The following is a 12,055-nucleotide window of genomic DNA, read 5'->3' on the forward strand; positions in this document are numbered from 1 at the left end:
GGTCCGGGCTAGGCGGGTGGGCGCTGCGAGTCTGAGCCTCGGCCTGGTCTCCACGGCCTTTGTAGTCGCTTCCGAGGCCTCGCTCGCGGCAAAAATTAGCCCCTCGCACGTTGTCATTGAAATGAAGACCCTGCGAAACCGTGAAAAGGTGTAGGGAAGGCCTACGGAGTACTTGGATTTCTTTCCTCGTAATGAATGCTTTTATGTTTCTATTTGTTATCTTTTTTATTTTTATTTTTTTTTGCCTGGGCGCATGCTTGGGCGTCTGCCTATTAAATATCCCTCCACTGTCTGAGGGCACCCTGCACGTGATAGACCCCCCAAAATACTGGCGGTGTGACTGCGTTTATCTTTGCACACCACGGAGCTGGAAGAGGCCTCGACCAGCCTCCTTTACCGGTGAAACTGAAGCCCACGGAGGATGCGGCCCCATGTATACCTTCCTGACCACATAGCTTGGAAAACAGCATTTTAAATAGAATTACTTGTTTTAGTTATGTATTTTTAAGCAACAAATGGAAAATTGGATTTCAAAATTATTTCTATGTAGCGCAGTTTGAAACAGCCTGCAATTGCCATCCCTTCAAAAACAGTCATTTCTTGAAATTGTTCCTATATTGAAACACTTCTTCACTTGAAATTTGGGCTAATTCATTAATCTTTTGAAGGCATATTGGTGAATATTTTTATACTTTTTTTCAATTGTAAGAAATTGTGAAGTTCAAAGTATTGCAGTATCTAAAACTCATTGTTAGATTGAAGCAAAAAAAAAAACAACACAACAACGAAAGGTATCTTATAAAATATTGTATACTTTGTTATACCCCTGAGTATTTTTGTGTGATTATAGTAATTTCTTAAGTATTAGGTGGAGGTGGGGGAGAGTAGGAGGGAGTGTATTTCGTGAAGATAGATCATGTGTAGCTAGCTAATTGTTGAAAGTGAGTGATGGGTATATAGCAGCGAATTTCAACCTTTTTCATATCATGGCACACATAAACTTATGAAATTCTGCGGCACACCAAAAAACGTAATTTTTTTGACAATCTGACCAAAAAATAGGCATAGTTTTGATTTGTTCACACCTGTGGCTGTTGTTGTGTTGGCTGTTGTCATTTTATAATTTGACAATCTAAGGGCAAAGAGGTCAGTGCCCCTGACTAGTCTGATATTGCATGTTTTAAAAATTCTTGCATCACACCATTTGGAAATCGCTGGTGTGTAGGATCTAGAAATGCTTGCACATATGCACAGAGATGTATGTACAACAGGGTTCGTTACTCACTGGGGAATTTTTTATAATAGCAAAACTAGAGGCAGCCTAAAATGTCCAATAATGGAGTAAGTCAATCTATTTATACTTCCTTATACTGTGAAACACTATGCTATAGTTAAAACGTGTACAGAACAGATGGTTATTGGCAGATATGGAATAATCCCCAGCACAAGTTAAAAAGATTATACATGGTTGAATACTACATAGAGTAGGATCACAGATGTGTAGATAGATGATAGCAAAATCATATGCATAAGAACTTATATTTAGGTATTTAAAAAAAAAAAAGAGACTGGAAGGATGCCTACTTGTTAATATTGGTTACCTGTTGAGGGGAGAGAATTGCTAAGGAGAGACTTTTTCTCCTATCTTCTTAAGCATTGCTTACATCTTAATGCAATCTATTTTTAAAAAACCTAAAAAATATTTTAGAAACCACCAAAATATACTTTACTTTGTATCTTACAGGCAGTGTACTTACACATATCAAATGTTTATGTTTTATTTACTTAACAGGCTGGTCGTCTGATGATAAGGAAATTAATTACAGAGAAATTGAATATCCCTTGGAATAATATTCGTTTGCAAAGAACTGCAAAAGGAAAACCAGTTCTTGCAAAAGACTCATTGAATCCTTACCCCAATTTCAACTTTAACATCTCTCATCAAGGGGACTATGCTGTACTTGCTGCTGAACCTGAGCTACAAGTTGGAATTGATATAATGAAAACTAGTTTTCCAGGTAATGTTGCATTTTTGTTGTACAAGAGTTTGTATCTCCTTGACTCCATTCATACCTATTGAGTAATCAGGCCAGGAGATGTACATACTTAAATTTAGGAAAAATATGATCAATACTCAAAGGTAGTTTATCTGAGAGAATATATACATACCATATATATATGGTATATTTCTTTGAATATTAATGGACTTCTACATAAAGAATAGATTCTCTCCTGGCCTGTGTGGCTCCATGGTTGGGCATTGACCTATGAACTAGGAGGTCATGGTTCCATTCCGGGTCAGGGCATATGTAGGGCTTGCAGGAGGCAACCGATCGATGATTCTCTCTCATCTTTGATGTTTCTTATCTCTCTCCCTCTCCCTCTGAAATCAATAAAAATATATCTTAAAAAAAGAATAGCCCTAACCTGTTTGGCTCAGTGGATAGAGCGTTGGCCTGCGGACTGAAAGGTCCCAGGTTCGATTCCAGTCAAGGGCATGTACCTTGGTTGCAGGCACATCCCCAATAGGGGGTGTGCAGGAGGCAGCTGATCGATGTTTCTCTCTCATCGATGTTTCTCTCTCATCAGTGTTTCTAGCTCTGTATCCCTTTCCCTTCCTCTCTGTAAAAAAAATCAATAAAATATATTTAAAAAAAAGAATAGATTCTCCATGTAATGTTTTGTCAGAGACAAAGTGAAATGTAAAGATTTTTTAATTATACTTCAGCTTGTTAAGAAAGACTAAATTTGAAACTATTTTAGAAGACTTAAATGTGTAAAGAAAAGTTTTTCAATAGCTCTTATTATCTTATTTAAATGATGTTAAATCGAACTGGGCTTGAGTTAATTTTCAGTGGCGTTCTATTAAAAAACATAATATTAATTATAAGAACTTCATTTCACTTAAGCATGTCTCAAAATTAATTAGTAAACTGGTTTATTTAAAAGGTAATCTCAGTGATAAAGTTTATTGCAGTTCTTAGGAAAAGATACTATATCTACAACTCTTTTAGCACATTTATATAAGTAAAAATGAAGAGCAAGCAATTATTAAAATATTTAAGTTGCTTATATTTTGCCTTGGAAATTTGTAATTAGTGGCTGTAGGAACTGCTAACATTTATTGTGGGTTGAATATGCCCAGGGAATTTTATATAACAAGGGTTTTCTTAACTATAATTTTTATCATCATTAACATTTAGTGAGCACTTACTGTGTGCCAAGGCATTTTATTAAGTGCTCTGCATATATTCTCCAATTTAATTGTCCCATCCACCCTAAAATGGATATACTGTTGTTTTTATCAAAAGATAAGTAGCAAAGCAGAAAGCTATTAATAGAAACAACATCTTCCTTATTTCATAGTGCAACTCCTTCATCTCCACACTACCTCAGCATCTTTGCTTATGTTTTCCTGCGTCTGGAAGATTTGTATTACTTTTATCCCCCACCCCAATTTCTGTGTAGATAACTTATTGACTGGTTACCTTTCACCTCAGTCTTACTTTAGGGAAGCCTTTGTGAACTTTTAATCTAAGCTAGGTTTTCTCCTTGTAAGCTCTCTTGTAAAATGTATTTCCTGCATTCTGGTAATGTATCTGTTTATAATTATTTATCAGGATGATTGATTGCCATTCCCCTGGTTCTTATAAGCCACATGAGAGCAGGAACTATGTTAAGCTACATCTGAGTTTGTTCACTATCACATCTCTTAGCACCCTCTTAGGTTACAATAATGCCCAATAAATATTTGTCAAATGGGCTGCTATAGTAAGGTTTCATTCAGAGTATGGCTATGAACCTCACCTCTCACTTTTTTTTTTTTTTTTTTTAAATATATTTTATTGATACTTTACAGAGAGGAAGGGAGAGGGATAGAGAGCTAGAAACATCGATGAGAGAGAAACATCGATCAGCTGCCTCCTGCACACCTCCCACTGGGGATGTGCCCGCAACCAAGGTACATGCCCTTGACCGGAATCGAACCCGGGACCCTTCAGTCCGCAGGCCAACGCTCTATCCACTGAGCCAAACCGGTTTTGGCTCACCTCTCACTTTTGCTGTAATTGTCTTTACCTTGAATTTTCCCACCAGCTACTTGTTCTCTGACTTGCTCAGAAAACCTTTCTTTTACAACTCTATTGTTAACTTTGCTCAGCAAGAGGCTCTGCTAGTAATGACAGGGATTCTTGACCTGAGACCCTGCATAAGCATCAAGTCATTTATTTTAACCTACTGAAATTATTTGCTATATTTTGTGTGAATTTTTCTCAGGAGAGGATCTGTTTTTCAGCAGTGTCATAAAAGGCTTATTCTGAAAGAACCACCTCTGTAGAGGATTTGGAATGAGCCCTTAAGCTTTCATAATTTTCTGTTGTCTCTATATGAACTTTTCCTAAAGTCAGAAATTACCAGAGAGGCCATTGCTCCTCAGAATGCAGTCAGCTTAATTATATAGAAAGGTTGGCTCACCAGGTTGACATCTGCCTGGAAATTATGCTTTACTCTAAGACACATATTTTATTACCAGTTGCCTTGATGGATAATGTTGGCTTTGATCAACACTAAATAAGTAGGTAATTACTAATTGAAACTTTTAATAAATGATAGGATGATAATTGAGCATTAATTGAAGATCTAGTTTCCTGATAATTTTATTTTATTAAGACTTTTTTTACCCCCAACTTTTGTTATTTTATTTGATTAAGCATAGTAGCCATGCCTTCTCCTATTCTTTGGTTCATTGCCAAAAAGCTATGATATATTAAAAAAGTCATAAGACACACGATACTTTCCAGTCGGCACTAGTATTGTTATCATGTCAGTAATTTCTACTAGTGATAACAATGATGGACATTATTTCTCATTGAGGGTGGGTAGTAGAGAGTGGTTTATTTCACTGGAGAATCATTTGAATCACACTGCTCATCAGAGTAAGTAAAGAAATTGTGCTAAGGGACATTGCCAAAAGTTACTAAATGATGGAGGGTAAAATTTAGGACAGCCTCAAGTACATTGTAGTTTGTACTGGACATGTTATTAGATTGTCAACTCTCGAGATGGATGGAGTCATTCTTTGTGTGGGCATCATTTGTATTTGAAAGACTCATTTTCATTACTCCTATTTTATCTGCAGGAAATATGTAGGAACTTGTGGAGTCTTGTCACATTAGCCATTTCTACTAGATGCAGATCATTTCCCTCCACCTCCTCCCAGTTCTCCCATTGCTTCTATGGCAGGGCAGGAGAAAATATAGTAATGGATTTAGTAATGGGTTTCTTCCTTCTAGCCAGATGCCCACAGTCGAGATTATTGCACTATTTGCACTACTTTATTTGCTTAATGGAGAAAGGACCCTGATAAAAAAGTAGCTGGTGTATAGTTGGTACTCAGTAAATATTTGTTTAATGAATGTCTAGAGCAGTGGTCAGCAAACTGCGGCTCGCGAGCCGCCGTTTGCCGCTCTGTTGACTAATGAGTTTGCTGACCACTGGGATAGGGGCTTAATGACAAGGAACAACAGCAGCCTGTAATTACTGGAGTCGAGAGTCTAGGTCAGTGGTCGGCAAACTCATTAGTCAACAGAGCGGCAAACGGTGGCTCGCCACATGTGGCTCATGAGCCACAGTTTGCCGACCACTGGTCTAGAGAAAAACAATTATAAGATATTCAGGACCTCGGTAAAATAAATTAGCAGTGCAGTACTTTCTTAACCCTTGTGGGGGAAGTGTTTTGTAAGTCATCATAATTTATGTATCATAAGTAAAAGAAAGCATAGTTTATAAGCATAATCAATGAATGCAGACAACGGGGTGAGCGTGAGGGCATGATTGGTGGGGTGGGGGGGCAATGGGGGGAAGAAGACACATATGTAATACCTTAATAAAAAGCATACTTTTATGAATTGTTCAGTTTTGTTCCCATATTTACAAAATAAGGCAAGATAGATATAGTATAAAAACTATGATTTAAATTTGGGAAAAGAGTGTTGCCGGAGCTGACGAGCAGACCCTGAGCAACGAATGAATGGATTACTCCAACACAATGTTTGCTATGAAAGAGAGGGCTAAGGGATTGCTTGGCTAAAGGAACCAGACAGCCTCAATTGCCTGCCTCGTTAGGCTTTTATTGCAGCAGCAGTTTGAGATAAAGTTTATCTTTTAGGATAAGTAATATTGGGAGGACACATGTGTTTGTAGTGTCCTTTAAGAAAGGACACCCAGAAATTAAGCATAAGGATTCCAGTAGACACCCAGGGGTCTGCACGTGCACAGACTTGTTTGGAAAGATCAAGGAATAATTAGGGGCACCGCCTTCAGCACTCCCCTAAGTCAGAATTCGATAAACAGGGTGGGGGCCTTCTGCACACTTCCCTTTTCTCGGAATGTCCTTACAAATTTTCCAACCAATTCTCATGCTTCCCCACAACTATGATACTTTTTCCCCAAGGTTTTCACATTTTTATTATAAACTTTTTTTGGATATTAATTGGCACAAAATTACTCAATGTTTTGAGATTTAATACTAATTTAATAGCTTTGAAATGACTATCATAGGACTTTTCTAGAACAACTGTTACATAAATTAAGTATAATAAGTATAAAGTAAGTTGTGGTATATATGATGGCTAGGACTGTGGTAGGACCTGTTTCTTATCTCCTTCTAATGTAGCATCTCCTATACTATTTTAATGGCTTCTTAATTGATTTCCAATTTGCTTTTGTACTCACCCCGTTAATACAGAGTTGGTGTGGTCTTTAAACAAACATACAGCAGTTTTCTTAAAATTCTTAGGTTGGTTCTTTTTTTTTTTTAATATATTTTTATTGCTTTCAGAGAGGAAGGGAGAGAGAGATAGAAACATCAATAACAATGAGAGACAGTCATTGATCAGCTGCCTCCTGCTTACCCCCTACTGGGGATCAAGCCCCCATCTCAGGCACGTGCCCTGACCAGGAATCTAACCATGACCTCTTGGTTCATAGGTTGACACTCAACCACTGAGCCAGCGGGACGAAGGTTGGCTCTTAATAAAATCCAATCCCTTTAACATAACCCTATCATCTTATTCTCATTTACCACCATTTGCATTTCTAACTGCTCTCTCTGCTCACTATTTTCTGTCTTCACTCTTTTATTACCTTGAATGTAGCATACTTTGTCTTGTTCAAGGTGGCAAAAAAACGTGGTGCCTCTGTTGTTCTTCCACCTATGCTTTCCTTGGGTACCTTGGAAGGATGAGAAGTAGCCAGTGCCTCCTCAGCAGGGCTTTTCCTGACTACTTGATCTTCTCCTTCATGCCCCTCTCAGCTGTAACTATGACTTAGTTATTTGATTATTATCTGTTGTCCCTCATTAGGTAAGTTCAGGAACCATGCTTGTTTCCTTTTTGCCACAGTATACCTAGTACTTAAAAGTGTCCAGCACAGAGCAGGTGCTCAATATGTATTGAATGTACAAATGATATGAGTTCTCACTTTTGCTGAAAATACTGAAGTTGTTGAGAAATGAAAAAAATGGTTACACAACCATAATGAAAATTGGTATTCATATCAGATGCTAGTTAGAATGTGAACTGTTCTCATCAGTGACATGATTAAAAATAGTTCTTTCTTTGAGTCTTCCTCACTCTCCATTTATCTCCCTAGCTTTTTTCTCTTGCATTTCCATCCTGCTTAGATTCAGTTTTCAGCTTTGTTCCTGCTGCAGTCTATTCCACTGTCATTTCTATCTAGGTCAGCCGTGGGCAAACTACGGCCCGCGGGCTGGATCCGGCCCGTTCGGCTGTTCTATCCGGCCTGCGGAGCCGAAAGAGCGGAGGGTTCTCTTGCTCTCCCCTCCGCTCCTTTACTTTGAATTTATATTAGTTCACACAAACACTCCATCCATGCTTTTGTTCCGGCCCTCCATTCCAGTTTAAGAACCCATTGTGGCCCTCGAGTAAAAAAAGTTTGCCCACCCCTGATCTAGGTTCATCTACATTCTTCTAGATTTGTTTTTTGCAGGATATGCTTAATTAAAGCACTTTTTTTTTTAAGCTTGGAGATTTAGAGCCTGTAAGTAGTTTAAATAAGTTCCACTTCCCTTTGTACTCTGAACTTCTGAACTTCTTATTGAAGAACCAGGTCTTCACTGGCAGGGAGTATTCCTCCTTCTGTTATTGAATGGATCTATCCCAGAGTACAGTGGGGTCATAATGTAGAACTGGAATTTATTGAGTAACTCGTATGTGTGTGACATTGTGTTAAATGCCTTGTATGCATCATCTTGTTTCATCCACTTAAGCCTAGAATGTAAGTTCAGTTGACCCTTGAACAAACACCGGGCTCAGGAGCACTGAACTTCCATGCAATTGAAAATCTATGTCTAACTTTGGGCTCCCCAAAGACTTAACTGCAGTCATCCCTCGGTATCTGCAGGTCACTGGTACTAGGAACCCTTGCGGATACCATAATCTGCAGGTGCTCAAGTCCCTTACATAAAATGGCATAGAAAAATGCATACAGTCAGCTTTCTGCATCTGGGGATTTCCAACCTTGCATCAAAAATACTGTCTGTCTTTCTTTTGTTAAGTTGTATGAGTTCCTTATATATTCTCAAAGTCACTAATCATCAGAGAAATTTAAATTTAAAACACAGTGAGATATCACATCTCACACCTGTCAGAATGGCTGTCATCAAAAAATCAAACAACAAGTGCTGGTGAGGATGTAGAGAAAAGGGAACCCTCATGCACTGCTGGTGGGAATGCAGACTGGTGCAACCATTATGGAAAATAGTATGGAGTTTCCTCAAAAAATTAAATATGGATCTCCTTTTGACCCAGTGATCCCACTTCTAGGAATATATCCTAAGAAACCTGAAGTACCAATTAGAAAGAATGTTCATAGCAGCACAGTTTACAATAGCTAAGATCTGGAAATAGACCCAAGTGCCCATCAGTAGATGAGTGGATTAAAAAACTGTGGTACCATGGAATACTATGCAGCATTAAAAAAGAATCTCTTACCCTTTGAGACAACATGGAGGGACCTGGTGAGTATCATGCTAAGTGAAATAAGTCAGTCAGAGAAAGAAAAGTATCACGTGATCTCACTCATATGTGGAATCTAAGTAACAAAATAAACTGATGAACAGAGTGGATCCCGAGACTGGAAGCATGGGACAGAGTGTGGAATCTCAGAGTGAAGATGGGGGAGGGCGGGTGGGTGGGAGGTAATCAACCAAAGACCTTGTATGCATATATGAATAACCAATAGGGTGCTGAAGGCCTGGGGTGGGGGTAAAATAAAAAAAAAAAAATACTGTCTGCAAGCCCTGGCTGGTTTAACAGTGGATAGAGCAGTGAGCCTCGGACTGTAGGGTGCCTGGTTCGATTCCAGTCAAGGGCACATACCTTGGTTGCAGGCTCGATCCCTGGTCCCAGTTGGGCGCGTTTTGGGGGCAGCCAGTCAATGTGTCTCTCTTACATCTGTGTTTCTCTTTCTGTCTCACCCCCTCCCTTCCACTCTCTAAAATATCAATGAAAAATATCCTTGAGTGAGGATTAACCAAAAGTATATATATACTAGAGGCCCGCTGCACGAAATTCGTGCACGAGGGGTGTGTGTCCCTCAGCCCAGCCTGCACCCTCTCCAGTCTGGGATCCCTTTCACAATCCAGGACTGCTGGCTCCCAACTGCTCGCCTGCCTGCCTTCCTGATTGCCCCTAACCACTTCTGCCTGCCAGCCTGATCACCCCCTAACCACTCCCCTGCCAGCCTGATTGATACCTAACTGCTCCCCTGCCAGCCTGATTGCCCCTAACTGCCATCCCCTGCAGGCCTGGTCACCCCTAACTGCCCTCCCCTGCAGGCTTGATTGCCCCCAACTGCCCTCCCTTGCAGGCCTGGTCCCTCCCAACTGCACTCCCCTGCTGGCCATCTTGTGTCCACATGGGGGCAGCCATCTTGTGTGTTGGAGTGATGGTCAATTTGCATATTACTCTTTTATTATATAGGATAGAGGCCTGGTGCACGGGTGGGGGCCAGCTGGTTTGCCCTGAAGGGTGTACCAGATCAGGGTGGGGGTTCCCTTGGGGTGTCAGGCGGCCTGGGTGAGGGTCCTGTGGTGGTTTTCAGGCCGGCCACGCACCCTGGCGACCCAAGCGGAGGCCCTGGCATCTGGGATTTATTTATCTTCTATAATTGAAACTTTGTAACCTTGAGCGGAGCCAAGCCTCCTGCTTGTTCTGTGGCTGTGGCCATTTTTGTTGGGATTTATTTATCTTCTGTAATTGAAACTTTATAACCTTGAGTGGAGGCCTAGGCCGGCCAGGGTGTGCGGAAAGCTTGGCTACCGGGGAAACCCAAGCCTCCTGCCCGCTCTGTGGCTGCAGCCATCTTGGTTGGGTTAATTTGCATACTCGCTCCTGATTGGCTGGTGGGCGTGGCTTGTGGGTGTAGTGGAGGTATGGTCAATTTTCATATTACTCCCTTATTAGATAGGATTTTGTCTGTGGTTGGTTGAATTCACAGGTGTGTAACTCTGGGATATGGTGGACTGACAATATTTATTGGAAAAAATCCACATGTAAGTGGACTTTCGCAGTTGAAACCTCCATTGTTCAAGGGCCAGCAATGTTATTATTTTATAGACTAGATTAAGACACTTGCTCAAGGTAACTTAAACAGGAGAAGATCATGGATTTGATCCCATACTACAAAACCTGTGTATTTGGGCACTACACTCGGCCTCTCAATACCAGGCTTTATTGATAATGTTTAAGAATTTACAATCTCTGGAGCTAGGTTAAATTTAAATTTAAAGTTTTTATAGAGGAATTGATATCTAAGAAGACTTGCCTTACCATTTTTAAAAGAGGCATTATAAACATGAGTGTGGTGTTAGCAAAAGAATAGACAACTTGGAGAGAGAAGAATTAGAGCCCAGTATTTATACATTATCTTTTGAATTGGGTTTTATTTTTTGCCATATGAATTTTACTTGACTAAATATACTTGTCTTTTCCCTGATAAATTCTGAATTCTGTCTTGTTTGGAAAAAAAAATTGGTAAAAGATTTACTCCCAATCGTAGGTTATAGTCTCCTAGATTTAACTGTATTCCTGTAGTATTTGTGTGTGTATGTACATAGTATGTTTTAGATCCTGATGGCTAAACAATTCTACCAACATCAGAGTTGGGTAGATAGGAAAAAACATGTAAAGTGAATGGTATTCTTAAGTACTTGATAAAGTTAGCTCTAAGATCGTTGTGGTGGCTGTTACTGTTATCTATACTAATAATAGAGAAATATACTAATTATCCGTTACAGCATCACATCACGACCGGATCAGCAGGCTGGGTTCCCACCCTCTGCTCAGGCAGCTGCAAGGCCTGGGGTAGGATAGGATATGATAGGAGAGGATAAGAAAGGAGAGGGAGAGGAAGGCAGGCCTGCATGCAGACAGGCCTAGAGGAGAAACAGAAATACAGAAAGGGAACAAGAAAAAGATGCAGGAATGGAAAAGGGAAGGAAATGTGGGACTGCACGCAGGAGGGGGTGCGGGGGAGCAGGTGCACCCGGCGGGAGGAGGGCGGTAGCCCTTGGCGCGGTCCGTTGGCAGGGAGGCGCCCATGCGTCCAGGCCAGAGTGGTGGATGGTCCGAGACCTTGTGGGCGGAGGCGCTCCTATTTTGCAGCGGCGGCAGCAGCTCCCAGGCTGTGCAGGCCTCGGCCACCCTTGCTGGGCTGTGCGTTCCGGGCCAGGAATGGGAGCAGGACGGCGGCGAGGAGGCCAGGGAAGGAGGGGCAGCGAACACCTGGCCGGGCTGAGCCCTGGGCTGGGGGTTAACGCACCCTTCTCCCCACCCCCCACCCCCGAACGGAAGCTTTAAGAAGGGAGGGAGGGAAGAACTTTATAAAGGATTCAGTAGAGAGCAGAGTTAAAGAAGGAAAGAGGATGTATGAGTGAACTATAGGAGCTATAATGAAAATCAAGTATAGTTGTGTACTGGGGACAGATTTTAGAAGTAGGAGTCAGAAAAGAAAAAAGATAAATGATAGTGAATAA

General features: G+C 40.7%; 1 protein-coding gene across 1 annotated transcript in view; it reads left to right on the top strand.

Moving 5' to 3' along the window:
- AASDHPPT (aminoadipate-semialdehyde dehydrogenase-phosphopantetheinyl transferase) overlaps window positions 1-12,055 on the top strand; it is a 30,619-nt gene that overhangs the window by 929 nt on the left and 17,635 nt on the right. The window contains exon 2 of the mRNA XM_080642495.1: window positions 1,793-2,018. Coding sequence (XP_080498621.1) covers window positions 1,793-2,018 — 226 coding nt within the window. The remainder of the gene's footprint in view (window positions 1-1,792; window positions 2,019-12,055) is intronic.

The sequence above is a fragment of the Plecotus auritus genome (genome assembly GCF_963455305.1).
Source record: "Plecotus auritus genome assembly, chromosome: 9".
In the NCBI taxonomy this organism is placed as follows: Eukaryota; Metazoa; Chordata; class Mammalia; order Chiroptera; family Vespertilionidae; genus Plecotus; species Plecotus auritus.